We start from the raw sequence: 23,758 nt of genomic DNA, 5'->3' as shown, positions 1-23,758 counted from the left end.
AACTAAAGACAATTTTCATTTTTATCATGGCATTACGCACCAATAGCAGTATCTAGATGCTCTACCTCGTCCCCAGGGACGTCTTGTATCTTTCTGACATCCGGGACAAGATACCTTGGTATTGAGGTTGTTAGATGCTGTTTCCATTTTAAATGAAATAAGGGATTTTAGAGTTTTCTCACTCAAAAAATCCAAATATTTCTATTTATTATATAGCCGTTATTACTTTAACGAATACAATGTTACATCAGTGGAGAAGTTTATCTCTAGTTCGGCCACCTGAAACATCGTCTGCAAATCAAGCTTGTCTTTTACCAACGACCTTAAATGTTCTTGCAATCGCTCGGAGAGCATAAAAGTCGTCAGAAAGTTGTAACCATGCCCAGTGCCTTCCTGCGACAGAATCACTGCCGTTGGTTTACCATAAATTGAAATCTTGTTTTTATCAGCATTGTGACAACGATATACTTGAAGTCTTTTTAAATAAATTCAAATTTTGTCCCAATGTAAAACTGAAAAGACTTGCGGATTACGTCTCTCTTAGATGAAGCAAAAACTATTGTTTTTAGCGCTTTAATTTTAACCTAACACAGCTGAATGGTGCCCGATATATCACATCCTCGTCTCCAGGGTTTGTTTTCATGGCAAAGCCACTAGCGCTTACTTGGCAACTAAAAAGGCAAAATCCCCTGGGAATGAAGTAGCGATATACTAGTAAAAATATAAACACGCCTTTTCTATGCCTAGTGAAACCAATCCGACACATTTAACATGGAAAAATTGTGGATGGTACGTACAAAGGATTTAAACATTTGTCCAACATTCATCTAACTAATGGACTTAAGCTTTAGACCCAATCTCGCCCCATAGACTTATTTTTCGCTTTCTTCCTCTGTGAAATCTGAAACCGAAAAATAGCTCTGGTGATGAGATTAACTTTAGGCCGTAGGAAATTTCACGAGAATTCGGCAACGTCAATCTTAGGACCAGTAGTCTCTTTTTAAGTATCGGACGGCGAGAATTTTTCGTCAGATGTGTCAAAAAACGCAGCGTTGGTAAGGGACAAAAAGACCTGGGGGCAAGGTTGGAAACTTCGACTGTCGCTAATTTTAGCTAGGATTTTTGCCCAAAAACAGGCAGATAAATGGACAGAGAGATTTGTTTAGAACAAAAAAGAAATAAGAATAATTAGCCAGACTGGGTAGACTTTATTATTCTTATAAAAATAGGATGCATAGATATTGATCATCTGACACGAGATAATAAAAATACCATGCAAACAACAATCAAACCTTAACCTTACAAACTTGTGCTTTGTTTCAAAGTTGTGAATATTTTACTGAAAGATGACCCTGGGTAAACATGTTCCATCCACAAGACTATAATTTTTTGACCCATTTACTTTTACAGACGGATTTCTTCCTTTCCATTTTCTCAGCAGTAAGCTTCTTCGAATTTAACAACTGCTTGATAAGTTCTCATCAAGCTTTTATATTTTTACCTCCCAGCAATTTAATTGTGAGACCCATTGTGAACTTTCTTATCACCTGGAAATCGGGAAAACAAGGCGTACAAAAAATATGCTTAGCTCCAATCGAATTTTCCGCAGTGAGAATTCTGACCTTTTTTGTTCGAGGACTTTTATTGTTCTTTGATGTTGTAGGCGAATGATTTCACTCGCCTAATTCTCATCGTCTTGGCTTGTTCGATTTTTTGTTTTTAACTTCTTTATGATTTGATTCTGTTTTCCTTGTTGTTTGTTTGTTTTTGTTTTTAACTTTGTCTTCTTGAAGTTTTCAAGAGTTATATTTTTCTTTTTTTCTTTCTAAGTATGTTTTAAATAGCTATAATATTTTAATATTTCACGATTCTATATTTGTTGTTTGTTTGTTTTTGTTTTTAACTTTGTCTTCTTGAAGTTTTCAAGTGTTATATTTTTCTTTTTTTTCTTTTTAAGTATGTTTTGAATAGCTATATTTTAATATTTCACGATTCTTTATTGTATTTTATACATTTATGCTACTTGTATTATTTATTGTATTTAATATATATTGACAAAATTTCACTCGCCTAATTAATTAATTACTAGCCAGACACCAGAAAGTATAAAAGAGCTATATGGGCGAGATTAAGTAACTTAGGGCTGCACTAAGTTGATCGTGTGCAAACTAGAAGGATTTTCTTTTTTCCGACTCCGACGAGGTGTAAAGTGTACCTTAACTTCCGACAAATTTCTCGGAAAAAAACAGATCACAAACTTTTGCGCACTATCAATAAATATGGTGAAACTGAGCGGTCAGGTTCATATTCATGTGACACACGCAAGCCGTGACCTTGGTTATTGCGCTTACTTTGGCTAAACTAAACCTGCTTACCCCTCAAAAACTGAATTGAAAACCACCATATATAGTGAGGTGTTATTAAAAGGTAGGAAATCATTTGCACTTTTTTTTATCATAGTATTGACTAGCCAAGGCAAGAAATATTTGTGGAAACTAGCTCCAACCCAGCAATATAAAATAGTTTTTTTTAAGCTCATCCTATAGATAAATTTCTTTGTTTACATTTTCAGTAGTAAGCTCTTTTAGTTCTGGCAGCCCTGGGAGACAGGAAAGGGGGTGTAAAAACTAGTGAAGCTATTTAATTTTTAGTCAATCTTTTGACACAAGCAAATTTTGAGTTAGCACAGCCATATTTAATTTTCCAGCAAGTGGTGCAAGTTGGACTTTGAGCCCTCTGTTCTTGATAAGGAAGCATACAAGAAGACATGTCTTTGTTTACATTTGGGCCCCAGTATTAAAGGTTACCTTCTGCGAAAAATAAAGTTAATTTCATATAAAAACACTTAAAGGGTTGTCTAGGAATTTAAATATTTTTTTTTAAATTCCTTGATTGGTTTTTTAGAATTTGGACTAAGAAGATTCACTAATTCAGCCCTCAAAATTAGCGTCGGCAATTGACAATTGCCGTCGCAATTGCTAGCGTGGTTTCATTTCATGAATGCAAAAAACTGCCAAGGCTAATCTTTGTTGCGCATTCATTTTGCGGTAGAAAAGTGGGGGACGTTTTGAATTGTGAACCCCAAACTCTCTCAATCTTAACTTCCTTTTCTACATTTCCAAAATAGTATGCATGACTATAGTGTCACTTTTATAAATTTATTGTTTATTTTTCAGGTCATCACTAGCAAATTGGCAAAAATATGTTTCGTTTTCAAATTACAAAAAATCTTCTATATTTTAACAAAATTTATACAGGTTTTTGTTTTTAAAATTGTTTGAATAACACTTGCGGCCTAAAGAAAATCCATTAAATTCGGACCTGCTATGGTTTCCAATTGTTTTGTAAAATTATTGAAGTGAATTAGCTAGGATGGTCAGGTTGGCTATAAATAGGCTTGCTTGTGGATTAAAAGGACCAGGACTATTTAATAATTCTGAGACTAAAAGTTTTCGACCAAGACGGAAATCTATCAGACGTTTTGTCCGACGAAATGTGGTAGAAATTTTGTTTGACGAGTCTCCAAAAGTTATTCTGAGGGCTGCCATCGCACGCTACAAAATGGATTTTATAGATTGATTTTGAAAACTCTATATTTCAGGCGTGCGTGCAATCACACGCTTCTCCTGAAAAAGACTGATATTTAAAGTGTAAGTAAGACTAACTAAAAAATTAAAACTTTCAAAATTGCCGAAGCTTCACTCTCTTGCATCGGCAAATTATTGCAGAGGGATTGCCGTTGCAAATGACTATGTCTGCGATGGTGTTATATTTAACATTTTGGACAAACCATATATATAGAGTTAAAAATGTGTTCTCTTCAGCAAGCTCCAGTATCTCTATTCCTGCCACACAGATGTCAAAGCTAAAACAGCTTACTGCGTAAATGTAAAAGAAAAAGGTGCTGTGCTGATCCATGTTGTCCAAAAAAACAGCAACAACCCATATTGTCTGAACCCATCCCTCAATAAGACCTGTGAATTAAATTTACAAAGTAAGTCACATCCTCCTATAAATCTTTTTGGACAACATGGGCAGAAATATATCTCCTAGCCATATTGTCCTTCTACCTTCTCTGACAACATGGTAGGGATATAACCGCCTATATTGAAGTAAGTAAGTAATTATTTATTTTGTGAACAGGAATTACAAAACTATTTTATTGGTAAAGACAAAAAAATCACAATTTAAATGAAATGATAAATAATGTACAGTACAGTGTAGTAATGCCACAGTAGCTTAGTGATTATAACTCTCCAACTGTGTGTGGAAGACTGGGTTTCGATTCTCTATGCCGGTGAATCAATATGGGTGAGGAAATGTTACTATACAGTAGCCCCAGGTTAACTCAGGCTATGCGAGAGAAATTGTGGAAATGGAACACTGTGTGGGTCGTTGGATGTCTAGTAAAGTGCAGTTCCTAAATAGCTCAAGATAGCTTTAAATATTCTAAGACTCCCCATCTAAGCCATGGCCCTCCTGAAAATATCAGACAGGGTATATACGTCTATTTTTAAGCTAGCTATGTAAAATATGCACATCTATCTATCTAGTAATATCTGTACCACTATTTAAAATAACCAGGAGACCACACTATATTAAAAGAATGTGAACTATTGACCATACCATGTGACTTTGAAAACCTTGACTATCCATAATTCTCCACAAAAAGCCTTAAAAATCTTGTCGGACATGAATAAATAAATAAAAATTAGGTATTATTAAAATCTTTGTGAAAGTGCAATATTGAAGTATAATTCAGTTTACAACACTATTAATCTTGATCGTCTAGTTAAAAAAGTTGCTTTGCAGAAAATGCACAAAATTGATGCGCAAATGTTCACTGTTTCTTGAATATTCACTGTGAAACTCAAAAGTTTAAAAACGGAAAACGGCGATAGAAATGTTTTTTTTAGATCGCATTTTAAAAGTTTATAAACGAAAAACGGCGATAGAAATGTTTTTTAGATCGCATTTTGAAAGTTTAAAAACGAAAAGCGGCAATAGAAATGTTGTTTTAGATTGCATTTTGAAAGTTTAAAAACGAAAAACCGCTATAGAAAAGCTTTTTTAGATCGCATTTTAAAAGTTTAAAAACGAAAAACAGCGATAGAAATGTTTTTTTAGATCGCATTAAACAAAAAGCGGCGATAGAAATGTTTTTTTTAGATCGCATTTTAAAAGTTTAAAAACAAAAAACAGCAATAGAAATGTTTTTTTTAGATTGCATTTTAAAAGTTTAAAAACGAAAAGTGGCGATATAAATGTTTTTTTTAGATCGCATTTTAAAAGTTTAAGAACGAAGAGCGGCAATAGAAATGATTTTTTAGAAAGTTAAAGAACGAAGAACGGCGATAGGAAAGCTTCGTTAGATAGTATTTTAAGTATTTAAAATGTTATCAACTCTATCGTTGTTAAAAAAAATAAAAATTCAATGGCCTTCGCGTTTAATTTATTCTCGCGCAGAGTATTGTTTTATAAACAATGTTTCTTCCTATGCTTTTGTTTTTAACACGAAGCAATTATTTTCACGCAATTTGAAAGGAACTCGCTATCCTATTGTGTTTTTTAATGAAAGCAATTATTTTTGCAAGTTGAGCGTACGCGTACGCTTACATCTGGACTGTACTGTACATCATTTACTGGCCCGAAAGAGCATAATATTTATGTTGAATCCCATATGTCATTTATAATATATATGTACTTACCCATACTGTCTGTGTTTCAAACTCAAATTCCTCTACCTCAAGTCTGTCCTTATTACCTCCTGCAAAGTCTTTCTGGGATTTGCCACACGAACTATCATATCTCTACACATTCTTTCCAAGTGTCCCAACCAATTCAATGTTTTTATCTGGATAACATCTGTAATGCTACAGATATCTAGCCTGCTTCTTAGCTCATCTGAACTCTTTCTGTCTGTCAGACTGGTCTTTCACATCCACCAAACCATTCTCATGTCATTCCCTTCTAAACGGTCAAAATATTCATTCATGCTTCATTGACCATGTCTCAGAACCCGTACATCATAGCACTTTGTATGCAGGGCTAGTACAAACTGAGTGTCAGCTCTTAACATTCCTCCAATACCACTGCACCTCTTACACCCAATACTTACAAAAACTTGAGTTACTATGTAGCAACACCTTTCCTGCAAACTCCACAAGGCCACTTTCCCACTACAAGGTCATACTTGGCTTCAATGCTACTAATCATGACTTTGGACTTTGCTGCATTCACTCTTAACCCTTTCTCTTGCAGTCCTTTCTTCCACTTTTCAAACTTTTCAACTAATTCTTCCATCAACTCTGCTATGAGAACCAAATCATCCGCATACAGTAACTCCCATGGACAACCTGTTCTGAACTCAAAGTGAAATACCCTACGAAGTGACATTCGACACAACGAAACATGAGATCAGGCCAACAAGAGTAATATGCCACAACGAAAACCATTACGCTACGAAGAAAACCACACCACGAAGAAAGATACGACACCATGAAAGCTATTACGAGTCAAAGAAAAATATGCCACGAAGAAATATACGACACGACAAAAAGCATTACGACGCGACGAAAACCATACACGAATATTGTTCAACATATAACTCCATAACATAAACTGTGCCACCTTCACTAGCCACTTATCCACACCTAATCTTCTCATAGCCCACCACATAACTTTACGTAGCTTTCTCTAAATCTACAAAGGTAAAATAGAGGTTCTTTCTATTTTCTAAATACTTTTTTTTTGAAGCCGCCTTAGTAAAAATATTGCATCTGTAGTGCAACATACCCCGGAACAAAACCAAATTGCATTTTACCAATATCAATTCCTACTGTAATTAACTTATCACTTTTTCAATAACTTTCATTACTTGATCAACCAACTTCAACCCTCTATAGTTACCTCTTTCTAATGCATCACCCTTGCCCTTGAAAAAATTCACTATTACACTCAACTGCGAGTCACTGGATAACACTATCCTTTATAATCTGGTTAGCAAGACTTGTAATAAGCGAAGTTAGCTGTTTACCCATATTGCCAAAAAGTGGTCCATGCTGTCTTTTTTCCACAGTTTAAAATATCAGACAAAATGGGTTGACAAACATCGGGAGATGGCACAGTGTCAAATGCCTTTTTTTCCAAAATATATTAGTATTTACCTACCTGAGCATTAACAATTAGGAGTTAAGTTAAATCCTAACTGCCTGCATATCACAAGAGTCTTGATCGAAGGGAGCCGATGTGTTACAATTTTGACAACTAAATTTTTAACTAAGTAGTCAGGAAGCTAAGAACCAAAAATAAAATCAATATGTCATTCTCGAGGGACAAACTAAAAATCTTGTATATATAGTGTATGTTTAAGTTAACTTGAACATTGTGTTAAAAGTTATTCTTATTTGTAAATTCTATTTTTTTATTTATTTATTAATATGTTTTCAAATTAGTATTGAATGCTTTATATTTTTGGAATTAACACTGTTGTCACTTACCCCCTGCGTTATTTCCATGGAATTATTTGATCGAACAGAAAGTTCAAACACTATAGCTAGAGGTAGAGATTTTTGTGGGAGCCATATTCAAAGAAGATGTGGTTAAGATGAATGGTTAATTTCATGGAATATATTTTGTGATTTTTATAATATGACCAGAACATTTTCAGGACTAAAAAATGTTAAGAAAAAGGTGAATATTAGTTGGGGAAAACTTCCATCACTAACAAATTACTTTGTCATTTCACCTGATTAAATTTTCCTTAGTAGTATGCATGATAGAAATAAAAATACATTTTATTTATTAACAAGGCTACGTTTTTCCCATTTAACACATGAATAGCCATATTTAAAAAAAAAACATTGTACAAAGTTGTAAAATCCCTGTGTTATGTTAAAAAGGAAGCCTAAAAGTTGCCATATTTTTGTTATAAAATAATGACAAACCACCCTACGAAGCCTAAAAATTGCAGCATTCCATTGTAGTATAACCAGAAGACAACCGTGTAAAGCCTAAAAATCGCTGTTTTCCTTTCTAAAATAATAAAAAACATCCCTTGAAACCTTAAAAGTTGCATATTTAAATATAAAATAGAGAAACAGAAACTATTTTTAATTGTGGTAAAAAAGTACCAAAAGCATGCATAATCTTCCAACCATAAAAATTCTTCCAATAGCTTTTGTAATCATTTAGCGCTTTCAAACAAAAGCTTGCATGTTACATGTGAGAACAAAAGACTTGATGTTTCATGAACAATAGAAAGGAATAAATTTATGTGTAAACAAAAGATATACAGAGGTTGTTACACGACGTGATAAAACTTGTTAAATTCAAGCGGTATTGTACAAGGAATTTATATTCCATACCCTGTGTTAGAAAAAGTTTATTAAGCCCTACATGCTTTGTTAAGGTATGTTCACCAAATCAATAATGTTTTTACTTATTTTAGATTTAAAAAAATGTTTTGGTTTAAGAAGTACAAGTTGCTACTTTGGAAGAATTTTACTTTGCAAAGGCGAAGACCCATATCAAGTATATTCGAAATTATGATGCCTATACTCTTTGTTTTCATTCTTCTTATTCTTCGAATCACAGATATAAAGTCACAAAAGAAACCTGTAATCAATTGGAAGGGATTACCACTAGACAATACTCCACCCTTCACAAACTCGCCAAAGAGAAAATGGAAGATTGCATATACAAAAAACTCTTCCTACTTTGAGCTTATGAGTTATGTTCCAGATTTTTTGCATGTGGACATTCAATCCTTTGAAAATGAATCGATTCTTGTAGATACACTGGTGACAGATGAGGAGAATTCGAATCAGTCATATTTGTGTGGGGTTTTGTTTGATTCAGATATCAAAGATTCTGAAATCACATACCGCCTAAGATTTCCATCCACACCTAGGACCCTCAATGGGAAGGAAAGTCATAGTTCCTTTAGCTTTATACCAAAAAAATGGTACACACAGTTTGTTTTCCCCCTTACCTTCGAAGGAATGGGGCCGAGAAATAGATATTCAGATTCAGGTGGACCTCCTCCATACTATAACAATAGTTTTTTGTCAATACAAAGAGCAGTGGATTTTGCTATAGTACGTCACCATAACAAATCTTTTAAGGCCTCTGATATTGGGATCACAATGAGACGATTCCCGTATCCATCCAGAATTAAAGATCCATTTATTGTAGTTATACAAAATAGTTTACCGTGGCTTATTATGTTATCTCTGGTTTATACATCGTTGGTCATAGTGAGAGATATTGTTTATGAAAAGCAGAAGAAACTAAAGGTAATGCATAATTTCCTCAATTTTTTTTACCTAAAGATTGAAACAATAGTAGTAGTTTTCAAGGCTTACTTAATTCAAACTGTCTAGAAAGTAATGCATTGCTTACTTGAAAAGAAATAATAAAGAATCTATTCACAAAATTGAGAATTTGAGAATAATTCAGGATTTTTTTCTCGCCGTACTAGTGTTTTATGAGTGTTTTTGTTTTTAGCATTATAGATGAGTAAACAAATAACAGTGCAGTTCAAATTACAAATAAATTAAACAACTCTGTCTATCCTTGTGTACTGTATCTTTTGTCCTGTGATCATGTTAACCATTGAAATAAGCAAGAAAAATTATTGTAATGAAAAAAACATGTTTTTTTTGCAAAGTGCGTGTTGTAAACAAGGTTTGCAGATTAAATATCCTACTATTTTGGTATAAGATTACTGTATGAAAATGCTCTATAAATTATAAAAATCATTTTTTAAGGAATCGATGAAAATGATGGGCCTAAGTGGTTGGCTTCATTGGGCAGCATGTTTTACGAAATGCTTTGTATTTTTGTTAATCCCAATGTCTGTTATCACGATAATGATGTGTGTAAAGTTTGGTGGTTATGGTAAAATGTTGTTACAATCTGATGGCTTGCTTATATTCGTGTTTTTTCTGATGTATTCAATCACAAGTATAATGTTCTGCTTCTTTGTTTCAACGCTGTTCTATAAAGCAAATTTAGCTGCTGCAGGTGGTGGAATATTATGGTTTTTATTGTACACTCCATATTTTTTCTTGACAAATTACTATGACCGAATGTCAACTATGTCGAAGACTCTAGCATGTCTTGATTTTCAAATAGCGATGTCTTTTGGTTCTAATCTGATTGGAAGATTTGAGGGGGAAGGAAGTGGAGTGCAGTGGTCGAACATAAACAAGGGCGTAACAGTGGATCAAAGTTTCACATTTGGTCATGTTTTATTTATGTTTTTTATTGACTCTCTAATTTATGGCTTGTTGGCATGGTATATTGAAGGGATATTTCCTGGAGAATATGGCATCCCCAAGAAGTGGTATTTTCCATTTTCAAGGAAGTATTGGTGTAACATTCAAGAAACAGTAAGTTTTTTTTTCAAGGAGTTGAGGGGCTATTCTCATAGAAAATTTTGGTGCTTCACTTTTTATTTTTCTAATTGGATACAAAGTTAAGCTTCTTTTTACACAGAATTGCCAATCAAGTATTAAAAAACATAGAAACTAAATTCAACTGCAGTTTTTTTCGAATACTCTTGTAGCAGCATATGGTAAATAAAATAAGTGAATCATGCTACTAAAAGCACATGCAAAGTTCTAAATTAAAATTGCAGTGTCTGTTTTTTTGTTTTATTTCTCTCTCTTTTAAGTTGTGCTTAGTGAAGATTTTTATATCTTATTATTTTTCTAAAAGGATGAAGAGGTTATCCCATTAGTAAATAATGATTTTGGAGATGACAACGAAAGAGAAATTCACTATATTGATTCAACTTTGATTGAAAAAGAGCCGGAAGGACTGAAGGCTGGAATTCGAATAAATAACTTGTCAAAGAGATTTAAAGTTAACTCAGGTATTCAAAATGAAACCAATTTATGTATTGCTACTATTAATCCATTTATAATCTGTGGTCTGATTTTCAATTTTTCTATTGATGTGTTTATATATATGTATTTTTAATTCTACTAGATAAAAATGTTTTAAGTCATTACTCTTTAGAGACCAAAGTTGCTGTAGATAGTCTCAATTTAAATTTGTATGAAGGAGAAATCACAGCACTTCTTGGTCATAATGGAGCAGGAAAAACAACAACAATATCCATGTTGACTGGTTTAATTCCACCAACATCAGGAAATGCAATAATAAATGGATATGATGTTTTAAATAATATGGCTGGAATTCGACAAAGTTTAGGTAGAGTGGATTAAAGGCATACACAAAAGTTTAGAAATTTCATGATCATCAATAATGCTTTTGTAACATGAAAATTTTAGATCGTTGACTCATATTTTTATTTCAGGAATATGTCCACAGCACAATGTCTTATTTGATAATTTGACAGTAGAGGAGCACCTGATATTTTTTACCAGCTTAAAAGGAATTGATGATAGGAGAAAGATACACGAAGAAGTTGACCGAATGATTGACTCTATTGGCCTCCTTGATAAAAGACACGTTCGCAGCAAAATGCTGTCTGGAGGTATGAAAAGAAAGTTATCGGTTGGAATTGCTTTGGTGGGTAACTCAAAGGTATAATGCTTTGTAAAGGGTTTACTACACTATGTGATTAATCATATATCATATGTACAAATCATGCAGTATATTTTAAAATTTTATTTTAAAGCCTATTCAAAATCACATGTTTAACTTTCTATGATTAATCATAACTTTTTACCCAATCAAACTTTTGAAAACTAGGTTCGGCAAACTTTTAGCGTATTTTTAATGAGCAAATTGTATATTGGAAATAATTGTCTCAAATAAAGATTGCATTTGTTTTTATCATCTACAAAATGCAAAGCTTTCTCCCTATATACCCAAAACTAACCATTTTTATTATTTTTTTCCCTCACAAAAGTCAGACATGATTAATCATGTGTATACGAAATAAATTTTGTGATTTTTTATTTGCAGCATGTAAGTATAATAAACCATATATGATTAACCTTGTAATGTAATATAGCTTTTAAGATTTGTTTTTTAGCATTTAAGTTTTGTTGTTGTTTGAAAAATACCTGATGCGAGATTGATGAATACTCCATTAAGTGCTTGTAAACCCCCCATAAAAGAGAATAAAAAAGAAATGTTTTAAAAACACTTCCACCATCACCTGTCTAGACAATAATTTTTTCTGAATGGTTGTGTATACTTTGTTTTTAAAGGTTGTTATGCTTGACGAGCCTACAAGTGGTATGGATGTTTCTGCTAGGAGATTTACTTGGGACTTACTGCAACGAGAAAGGCATGGACGAACAATACTGTTGACAACGCATTTCATGGATGAAGCTGATGTGTTGGGTGTGACATTTTAAACTCCTTTAATGAAGATTTTATCAGTAACAGTTTTTTAATTAATATTATTTTGCCACTAGGGGACAGAATTGCTATTATGGCAAATGGTAAAATAAAGTGTTGCGGTTCGTCGCTATTTTTGAAAAACAAATATGGCTGTGGATACCATATGGTGATGGTAAAAAAACAGAATTGCGATGTGAATGTTATCACAGATCTCGTCAAATATTATGTCCCATCTGCGATAGTTGAGAGCAATGTAGGTAAGGGTTCAACTGATCACTATTCCTTTCCTGTTGGTTTGAGAAGATTGGGGAATTTTTTAGAAATAATACACTTGGAATGAAGATTTTTTAAGAATCATATGTAGTCCTACAGCACAATAAGAAAAACACTTAACAGGTAGACAGGAAGTTAAGAGATATTTAAATAGAGATACATTATTATACATTGTCATCAAAACAATGTACAATATTGTGCCTGTAAGAATAAAAATAAAAAAAGTTAAGTTTAAAAGGTAAAACACCATCATTTTACAATAAATGTTAAAAATCATTTTATTACATTTATAAAATAAGCAGAAACAACAATTCAAAATTAATTTTAAATGTCTTAAATATTGTAGGCTGACATAAATTAGAAAGAATGCATTAAATGTCATATCGCCACTCCTATGGAGTAAACTAACTAAACATGGCTGCCTTGGTTATTAAATTTTTCCTTAAAGGTTGGTGATATACATAAGCAAATTGATATCTCCTTATAAATTACCATTAATCCTGCAAATACTGGGCTTTTTTCAGGCTTATAAATCCGTCCACCCCCTCTCCCTTCTATAATTGTTATAGGCTTTCCCAATTGAAATAAAAATTGGCATGGTTGCAGTATATCATAAGAGGAAAAAAATGATGCCAATAATTTCTTGATTATGTCAGTACGTTTGAGAATTCTTTAGACACTAGAAATTCTTCAGAAATACCATTGTCTGTATGAAACCCAATGACATAAGCAAAGTTTAATAAATGTTACTAATGTAATCTAGTTTTTACATATTCCAGATGGTAAAATGCCTGAAAATTGCTTAAAAAACCGTTTTAATGATTGTTGAGTAAACCTGAATGATAATTATCTGTCAAACTTTGCGGAATGATTTCCCTTGATGAAATAAACTTGTGTTGTAAGTTTTAAGTTCAAAGCGCAATCTTAACAGGTGTAGTTTTGAGTAATAGCCAACATCTATGGTTCTGGGGGGTATGAAACCTAAAAGTTTGGCAGGCAGGTGTCTTATAAATAGTTCTGAAAAGTATCATAGCGAAAAAAGGTGACACCGGGGTGGGCGGATACTGCCCTATTATATTCAGGGTTAAGGAAATTTCAAGTGTTGAGTATGATTAATTTTAATGAGGTAATTATTCTTTTATTTAGGTTTGGAGTTATCTATTATATTACCAAGTGACTTTTCACACCAATTTGAAAAACTTTTTACTGAAATTGAAAGCAGGCAAGAGGAACTTGGCATATCCGGTTACGGTGCATCTGTCACAACATTGGAAGAAGTGTTCATTAAAGTAGGAGAGGAATCTGAACATGAAGAGAACACGCATAAGGAGTTGTTTCGACAACTGAGTGGACAAAAGGAGACATCAAGATTTGTTCCTGGTGAGCATGCTGGTACACTAAACTTTACTTTTTCATGTTTTCTTGTTTTTAATTTTTTCACCTTTTTTCAAAACGACTGGACTGTCACATATTTTTTTCTGTGTCACAGGGTAACACCGTCCCAAAGTGACCTGTTTAAACCATTTTAGGAAATCTAATTGAGTAATCTTTATCAAGTGACGTAAACAAAGTAAACCCGTGGTTTTATTTTTATAAAAATGGACATTTTCAGCAACTTAGGAAGTATTTGTTAAAAAAACAATGTTTTGGGACTTCCTGGAGGGGTCTCATCCAGGGTGATAGATTTGCACCCGCAGTACTATTTCTACTTTTTTGTTTTATGTAAGATTTTCGAGTTCTTTTGACAAGAACATAAAGATAGCTAAAACAATCATATATTATATGTAAATAAAGAAATGGGAAAAAAATAGTGATAATAAAGTTTGAATCAAGATTTTTGTCAACAGCGAAAATATAGAAATCAGATCAAACTACTTAAATTCTCACTTACCATTATTTTTAGTTAGTGTTAACTGCTAATGGGTTTAAATATTTGTTGTTCAATCTAGAATCTCCATTGCCTAAACCGTCATCTCGGACTTTTGATAATGACGATGAATTGGTAATCGATACGTACATGAAGAATGCTGGGTACCGCTTGAAATTTCAACGCTGGTATGCAATGTTTGTCAAAAAGATGTTGCACTCAAAACGACACAAAGCTTCAATCATATCACAACTAATGATGCCATGTTTGTTTGTTCTTATCGCACTTATTGTTGTTAAGACGATGCCAAAAGAATCGGAGTCTCCAGCTTTGACACTTGATGTTAATATGTTTGGTGAAAACTACGTTGCATATAATGGGAAAGGGAGGTTAGTATATACGCTGGTTTAAATTTTCAGGACTTTAGTGTTTTGTGACATGATTAATATGGCTGATAAATTTTTCTAATTTGAAGGCCTCAAGAAAATTAAATTTTTCCAATTTTAAGACCTGTCAGTTGGACAGAAGAAATCTTCATGAGTACAATATTATGGAATTATAACTTTTACTGACAATGCATCAGCAAAACACATTGCTGATAAAATTTAGATGTTGCAATTTTTACTAAAGTTTGTATTCTTATGTTTCTCTTTGTCACAAATTCTGTAAACATGTTTCATTACCAGTACCATGTGCTCTCTGTTGTTGCATGGGCACTGGTCTATTAATTGTTTGAGATATTTCATCATATTTTAAATTTTTTCCCAAATCTCTTCCTATATCTTCATTAATTTGATATTCAAAACGTATTTTGATGAAGTCTTTAGGATAAATGGAACTGTATAAAAAGCTGATTATTATTGTATTCTGTTTGTTTTGTTTTAATTTGTTTTCCTTATAGTTCAATCTTATTGAAAAATTTGATGGTGGCAATACCAGATGTTTTAAAAAGTACTGACTCACATTCTGTCCATGTGGATGACACGAAGCATTTGCAAGATTATTTACTAGAACAGGCAAGCAAAGATTTGGCAGTGTTTAATCTAAACCATCCTATAGCGATACAGCTAAATAGCAATGATAAGAGGAATGGTAAGGAAAACGGTAAGGAGAAGTTCTGCACATAAAACATAAAAACCATAGTGGTTTAGTTGTGAGATTTTTTATAGCCTAATTACGTGAGCAACTCCTATCCTATTATCCTTATATTTTCCAAATTATATCGACAAAGAAGTCTAGTTGCACCATCTTTATTTGAGTTCAGGTGCCTGCTAAGTCACCTTTGTTCAAGCAATGTCTTGTGTACCTTGCTTTGTGGGACTAAAATTTAAACGCCAAAGTCTTTGTGTCTGCTAATTACGATAGGAATAGACTATTGTTGTGGAAAAAGCCCTTTTTTCTGATATGATTGCAACAGTGCAACAAATAAGTTTTATAGTGCTTGTGTTCCTAAATCAAAACAAACTAAGTGCGAATAATAATATCTTTGGGTTATCAATAGTAAATTTGATAGTTTGTTTTCAGTTAAAGTGTAATACTAGTCTTAGCTTAAGGCACGTTGAGTTTAGAAAAAGGTGGTTTTTTAATCAGAAAAGATCAATTTGTTTACACAATTGGAATCGCTTCTAAGGTTATTTAAACATTCGTCAATGTAATGCCCTAATTGCTTAAAAATATTTTTTAATAGTGCTTGAAAGTTGCTATCCTCCAATAACGTATATACATTTATCCGGCATTATAGAAAATTTGTATGTTAGGGTTAGTTTACATGTGTAAATACTCTCGTCTGTATGATTTTTTGTTTTTGTACACATAAGGTTTCTACCATCATGCAATATGTTTTTTCAACGCTAACATGAAATTATTTGTCAGAATTTTATTTTGTTCTTCGCATAATTTGTGACTTATTTTATACTAATATTATTGGTTGATTTTGCACCAAATAAAATGAATTTACACTGTAAAATCATATTCCAAAACACCTGACGTGAAATTTTACTTTGGTGAACGCAAAAAGACCTAGACTTTCCTTTTAAGAGACAACATTGGGTTGATCTCACATCAGCTACCCCTTAAGCTGATGTGAGATTTTTTAAAAACAACTAGACTGAAAAACTACAGAAGCTTTAATAAAAATATTTGTGTCACATTAGGTTGTAAAACCCTTTTCACCAATGACTTGTGTTAGTCCAAGTGATAAAATTACCATTAATATGTACAGTTAACTCTTGGTAATTCGAACCTCCATGAAATTCGAATTAAGTCAAAATTGAGGTGATACTTCGAGTTAAAGCGATCTTTTAAGAGCTGAGACACAACAGTTTCTGGAAATAGGTGCAATTTTGGCGATGGAGAGAGCATTCAAGTCCCTTGTAAGTTGCATTTGTCCAAAAAGGCAACATTTTGTACGTCAATATTTTGTCAAAAGTTAGAAATAATAAAGAAATATCAACTTGACATTTATCCAGTCTTTCATTTTCTTTTCTCAAGTAAAAAGGTCTCGTTATCTGCAGACATTTTCAAAACCAAAAAAAAAATGGGTCCAGTTAATAAATGCTTTAGTTATCTGAGGTTTAAGTTAACTGAAGGTTTTTTAAGGAAAATACTAAGGAAAGTTCAAAGAAACCCAAGAAAATGTTCATGATGATAAAAGTTCAAGTTATCGGATGTTTGGAAGATAACTTTACTTTGGTTTGGAAGATAACTTTACTTCTTATTTAGTATCTATAACAGCTTGGTTTAACAACGAAGCTTACCATACACCTGCTGTTGCTGTCAATACCATAACAAATGCTATCCTGCACGCTTACACGAACAATTCAGCACTCAAAATTGTGGCTGTTAACGATCCATTACCGACCACAACGAAAGAAGGGTTGAACGATTTAAGCATGTGAGTAGAAATTGGAACCAATAAACAGTTTTTGAGAAAAAAACCCACAGATCAGGGCTGCTTAAAAGCAGACATTATGGACAGCAGGCTTTATTTATACAGCATTTAATTTTCTTTTGGTCACGTGGTAGCTCGTAAGTCAGGTAAAATAAAAATGGAAATTGTTTGGCTGTTATCTTGTTTCAATCTCAATTATTGTAACGCATTTAGAGCCTCCCCGTCACTTATTGAATTTTTGAAATTTTTGTTAGAGTGATTTTTAAAGACGGATCTAATTGAAAATAAAGAAAAGTGCTTTTAGAAAATGTTTGGAATATCTGGGATGCTAAGACAAAGTTACTACAACAGAAAATATCTGGGATGCTAAGACACAGTTCCTATAACAGAAAATATCTGGAATGCTAGGACAAAGTTACTACAACGAAATTGTCTGGGATGTTAAGACAAAGTTACTACAACAGAAAATATCTGGAATGCTAAGACAAAGTTGCTACTACGAAAATGTCTGGGATGTTAAGACAAAGTTACTACAACAGAAAATATCTGGGATTCTAAGACATTGTTCCTATAACAGGCAATGTTTGGGATGCTAGACATAGTTCGTACAAGAGAAACTGTTTGGGGTGTTAAGTCATAGTTCCTACAGTAAAATCATGTTTAAATTTACATGTTTCTAATTCATTGATTATTTATATAGAAAAATAATTTAAAATCTGTATATACTACTCCTGTTACAAATATTTTTAAAAAAGGTTCTCTACATTCGTTTATATTGTTACAGAAAAAAATATACAGTACAAAACATATTTCCTCGTATTATTTTAGAAATCCAAATGGCTTTCAGATTGGTTTCAGTTTGTGTTTTGGCATGTCCTTCCTAGCTTCAAGTTTCGTTTTGTTTTTGGTTCAAGAGCGATCCACGAAAGCCAAACACGTTCAGTTTGTTAGTGGTGTTGATCCTATTAGTTATTGGACGTCTACATTCACATGGGATCTGATTAACTTTGTTTTCCCCACAGTTCTTGTTATGGTTTTGTACTTAGTGTTTCAAGAAGACGCATATTCAGGTAAAAAATTTTTCGTGTGTTTTATTCATGTGAGAGGGATTTGAAAAAAGTATTCCTAGCTATATCGATTTAAGAAACTGTTTTAGAAGTTTAATTTTCCAGCATTGTATCTCATCCACGGATGTTATTTTGTAGCACCGCATCTCATACGACGATATTATTTCGTAGCACTGCATCTCATCCGCAGAGATTATTTTGTAGCACTGCATCTCATTCGCAGATATTATTTTGTAACACTATCTAATTGGGAGTGGTCATACTTATAACATCGTATCTGAGCCATAAAGATTATTTATATCGTCTTCTTTGTGGAGGCTTTTTTGTATCATAATCTTATCCGTTTATTTTGTAGGAACACGCCTTGGATATGTCTTCATACTTATGATGTTATATGGGTGGGCAATCATACCATTCATGTACATGTTTTCATTTGCGTTCGAAGTGCCCTCGACTGCGTTCACTCGGATGACCATCTTGAATGTTATCACCGGGTTAGCAACCATGCTAGTCGTTTTTATACTTAGTATTCCGTCGCTGAATTTACTTGATGTTGCAAAAGGATTAAAGTGGGCTTTCTTGGTTCTACCGAATTATAATTTGGGTCAAGGAATGATTGATCTGTTCAACAACTACCAATCAATTGGGATTTTTAATAAAGCTGTTGCAAGTTGTGAAAAATCGTTTCATTTCGACAAAGCCACGTGTAAGAACATAACCCTAAGTCTTGTGGGTGATCAGTTAGAGTTTGAAACAAACTACCTGGCATGGGCAAACCCTGGTATCGGGCGCTACTTGGTGTTTCTTGCCCTGGAAGGTTTCGTATTCTTTTTTATCGTGTTGGTCATTGAATACGAAATCGTTCCACGGTTTTTTCGAAAAATTCTGTCCAGCAAGTCACGCGTCGTTTATGTTCACAAAGATGGAGAAGACCCTCCGCTGGATTCTGATGTACAAGTTGAGCAAACTAGGATACAGAATCAAAATCGTGGCAATGACGTGCTAATGTTGAAAGACTTAACGAAGGTTTATCGTTCCTTATTTGGTAGGGCTTTATTTGTTAAAACTATTCATAAGCACGTGGAAAAATCCACGACAATCTGGCTGCGCTATTCGCTGCAACGCTGTTCTGGCTCACATACAGATTTGTGATACTGATGCGCCCCTTCGGACGTTTTTGTGGTTGTTTTGAACGAAAATGCAGCCTAAATTTTTTATTTTTAGAAATGCAGTTAATGTTTACAAAAAATTTTAGAAAATACTTTAAATGTCAGGATCTTTTAGGAAAAATCAGTGCTTAAGTCGTCAAAAGATTTTTTAACTTCCATGAAGTATAGATGGAAAAACGCCTGCGACTTTTGATATCGTGTAGGCTACAAAATCATTCTCGCGAGGTTTCAAAGTGGGCACAGTAATTTCTCTTTGGTTTACATATGTGTTTGTTTTTTTATTCTTTAGGTGGAAACTTTTTAGCAGTTGACCGTATTTCACTTGGTGTTGCGCACGGGGAATGTTTCGGCCTGCTCGGTCAAAATGGCGCCGGTAAAACAACAACGTTTAAAATGCTGACCGGGGATGAGAGCATCACAGCAGGGTCAGCGTATATCGATTCCTTCGATGTGTCTATAGATACTGGAAAGGTTAGAAGTTTTCGTTCGTTCGTCCATCCGTCCGTTTGAAACACTTTTGCCTACGCTGCTTGTTTTAAAAGTCAAAATCATTTTAAAATTTTCACGAGAGCTGAAAGCGCCTGCAGTGTAGTTCATGATTGTCCAATGAGTTTACTCAAATCCCCACCATTTTGAGTTTGTGCCCGCACTTCTGTTTTCAGTGGAAACTCTTACTAGGACGCACGACCGCTCAGCTCTACGTCGTGCTTTTGAAGTGGATTGTCGCCTTTACATCCTTCTTTAAATCGATAATGGCTTGCGGTTAAATGACTGCCAGAAAAGGGCGTATATATGAGTTTCGAATATACATTTGATTGTTCTAGTTTCTTCCTGATTTTAGATTCGCCAAAGAATGGGTTACTGTCCACAGTTTGACGCCCTTGTTGACTTACTAACGGGACGTGAATTACTGACAATGTACTCCAGATTGCGTGGTATTCCTGAGAAAAGTATCCCAAGGATTGTTGAAAATCTTGCGAAAGCCCTCACCGTGGATAAATACATTGACAAGGTTACCAAGACTTACAGGTATGTGTTTATGCGGTGTGGTGTCACGTGACCAGAAATTACAATGGCATGTGATTTTGTAGTTTGGTTATATACTTTGCAGTACATGCGGTTATGACACGAATGTCACAATATACCAAGTCCTTTATACGTAGGAATATTGGTCTAAATACTCTGAAAATATCGTTTATTAGGGAAACACCTCTACTCTTGTTGATGCGTAGGTCAGATAGGGATTAATTATTATACCCTTGTTGCGTTTTCTAACTTCCTCGCATGATTGACCCCTTTCAATCAAGGCTGTTAACTGAGGAATAGTATGTACATTGTCATGTGCAATGATTACAAAAAGTTAGCCAAACAAAAGGAGCGCTAGATAAAAGGTCAGGCTGGTTATGTAATCGGATGTCTTTACTTTAAAAGCTATTTTCACTGTGAACTTTGTAAATGTTCTCAAATTTAAATTTTGTCCCTGTCGACTCCTCTAATTGACCAAATCTCGTTTTTGTTCTGGGGGTATTTTAGCTGAGAGTACAAAGTGTTACCTCTGGGACTAATAGCGCAATACCGTAATTAAAAAAAATACCAGTGTACCAACCTGGGGCTTTATATGTTGTAGCTGGCAAAATCTTTATTTATAGTGGAGGCAACAAACGAAAATTGAGCACAGCCATCGCTTTAATTGGAGATCCTTCTTTAATCTTTTTGGACGAACCTTCAGCTGGAATGGACCCTGTTGCGAGAAGAATGTTGTGGGATGCTTTGTCAAGAGTTATAGCGAGTGGAAAATCCATTGTTATAACCTCGCACAGGTAGGGATGCAAGAATTATCTTTAAACGTGAATGGTTTTTATATGCACTTTTGCTTCTCTTGATTTTCTTGTATGTCACGAAAGAACAATCTTCTTGTTAAACACCTGCTTTTAAACTTCTCCTTGCAGTATGGAGGAATGCGAGGCTTTGTGTACCAGGATTGCAATCATGGTGAACGGTCAATTTAAATGTCTTGGAAGTCCACAGCATTTGAGGACCAAGTTCGGTGAAGGCTATACATTGATATGCAGAGTCGGTAAGTATTCGCGTCGTCGTATCGTTGTTGCAGTTTGCCGACGTCGTTGCTTTTGTTGCTGTAATTTTTATGGTTTTTGTTGAATTTTTCAGCGAAGCATCTACGTATTATTTTTTTTTATCTTAGCTGGCTTGCAGCCGGATACACAACCTTTAAAAGACTACATAGCAACCACATTTCCTGGTTCGACCTTAAAAGATGAGCACCAAGGTTATTTACATTATCAATTGATCGCAGAAAACAAGACATGGGCGAATTTGTTTGGTATAATGGAGCAAGCGAAAAAGGAGTTCAACATTGAGGATTACTCTGTTAGCCAGACAACTTTAGAGCAAGTCTTCATGAATTTTACGAGAGCGCAAAGAGTTGTCGAAGAATAGTTTTAAAGAGGTTCAAATTGTTTTGAGGGTGTTTTACGAATAAATGACCGGCACCGAACAAACACACCATGTGTGATTTCTTTATTTTTTTTTTTTTTATCGGCATTGTCACCACCAGTTTGTGTAAGAATCCTTAGTCAACATCAGATTTTTTTTATTTTATTTTTGTTTTATCGGTATTGCCACCACCAGTTTGTGTAACAATCCTTAGATAGTCAACATCAGATTTTTTTATTTTTTTGTTTTATCGGCATTGCCACCACCATCACCATCATTACCACAACCTCTAGCACCACAATCACCACCACCACAATCACCACATCACAATCATCACCGCATCACAACCATCATTGTATTACAACCATCACTGTATTACAACCATCACAACCACCATCACTACTACCACCACCACATCACCCCCACTACAATCACCACCACCACAACTTCCATCTCCCTCTCCAACGCTACCACCATCACAACCACCACTACCACTACCATCACCACATCGTAATCGCCATCGCCATCACATCATCATTTTTTTAAAAAGTGTTTTCTGTTTTTACGTGTTCTGTACTTCCTCACTAGGTTGTTTTGTAAAGCTAAATTTCCACTCAATGACAGAACAGGTCTGGAATCAAAATACAGAATACAAAAGAATAATAAGCAGAATAGCCAATAAAAAGGAAGTATTATTCATGTCCCGGTTTGTTTTATTTTTTGAGTGGAAATCATGCTGAAGTAGATGTAGTTTTTCTAAAAACAATTTTTAGCACAAAATTTATTTTTACGCCAGTTAATATTCACATTTTGTATAATTATATTAAATATTGATAATATATAAATTAGTTCCTATTTTTATACTTTTATTGTTTTTATTTATATTTCATACTCTTAGTAATAATTAAATGATGCATCCTTTCCTCTTTAATAATACCGCCCTGTACATTTTGAAAAAAAAACAAGAAGCCCTGGGGGCTCTAAGAATTTCCGCACGCTACCAAAACATTTGATGACAACCTGCTAATTTGTTGTGTTATCATGCCAAACATTCGAAGAGGTTTGTTGCATAAAGCTAGCACACAAGTGACATTGTATCTTACAGCAAACGCAAACAAAATGAAACGTAATAAACTCACATTTTAAAAGAAATTGCTAACAAAAAATACAGCCTATCATTCATGGTTGAAAGTCTTGCGATTGAAACGTTTATGGTCTTAAACGGCAATTAGTTGATAAAAGATTTTGATGATGTCACCATCATGTTCAGCATACTTTTTTTATTAACTGTACCAATTTTTGTCGAAAATAAAGTGGTTTTAATTTTGGTACAAATTTTGGCCTGAAATGACATTTAGGTGACAAAAAATCAAACTTTTGTATCATAATCATTTTTAGCATACTTTATTTGTTAACTGTGCTAAATTTGGCCGAAAATGAAGTGGTTTTAATTTTTGGATCAATTTTGGCCTAAAATGGCATTTAGGTGACAAAAATCAAAATTTTGATGTCACCATTATGTTCAGCATACTTTTTTTGTTAACTTTGCCAATTTTTGTTAAAAATAAAGTAGTTTTAATTTTTGGACTAATTTTGGCCTAAATGACATTTAAGGTGGCAAAAAAACCAAAATTTTGATGTCACCATCATGTTCAGCATACTTTATTTGTTAATTGTGCCAAATTTTATTGAAAATAAAGTAGTTTTAATTTTT

General features: G+C 33.8%; 1 protein-coding gene across 2 annotated transcripts; it reads left to right on the top strand.

Moving 5' to 3' along the window:
- The first annotated feature begins 2,078 nt into the window (after nucleotides 1–2,078).
- Nucleotides 2,079–22,907, top strand: LOC130649299 (phospholipid-transporting ATPase ABCA3-like). Of its 2 annotated transcripts, none has more exons than XM_057455558.1 (19): nucleotides 2,079–2,427; nucleotides 8,450–9,296; nucleotides 9,771–10,394; nucleotides 10,723–10,879; nucleotides 11,026–11,220; nucleotides 11,327–11,556; nucleotides 12,189–12,324; nucleotides 12,399–12,581; nucleotides 13,744–13,977; nucleotides 14,547–14,853; nucleotides 15,366–15,568; nucleotides 17,186–17,357; nucleotides 18,183–18,424; nucleotides 18,777–19,466; nucleotides 19,880–20,061; nucleotides 20,432–20,619; nucleotides 21,240–21,410; nucleotides 21,540–21,667; nucleotides 21,794–22,907. In XM_057455558.1, exons 2-19 carry the CDS (start codon nucleotides 8,460–8,462, stop codon nucleotides 22,045–22,047), a joined length of 5,133 nt encoding a protein of 1,710 aa, XP_057311541.1. In that variant the 5' UTR covers nucleotides 2,079–2,427; nucleotides 8,450–8,459; the 3' UTR covers nucleotides 22,048–22,907. The 2 variants fall into 2 exon arrangements, with proteins under 2 accessions (XP_057311541.1, XP_057311540.1); XM_057455557.1 differs by having other exon boundaries at nucleotides 2,080–2,427; nucleotides 13,744–13,989.
- The last annotated feature ends 851 nt before the right edge of the window (nucleotides 22,908–23,758 follow it).

The sequence above is a fragment of the Hydractinia symbiolongicarpus genome, chromosome 7 (assembly GCF_029227915.1).
Source record: "Hydractinia symbiolongicarpus strain clone_291-10 chromosome 7, HSymV2.1, whole genome shotgun sequence".
Taxonomy (NCBI): domain Eukaryota; kingdom Metazoa; phylum Cnidaria; class Hydrozoa; order Anthoathecata; family Hydractiniidae; genus Hydractinia; species Hydractinia symbiolongicarpus.
Note: the sequence above shows the minus strand (reverse complement) of the source record. Positions and strands in the feature narration are given on the sequence as shown.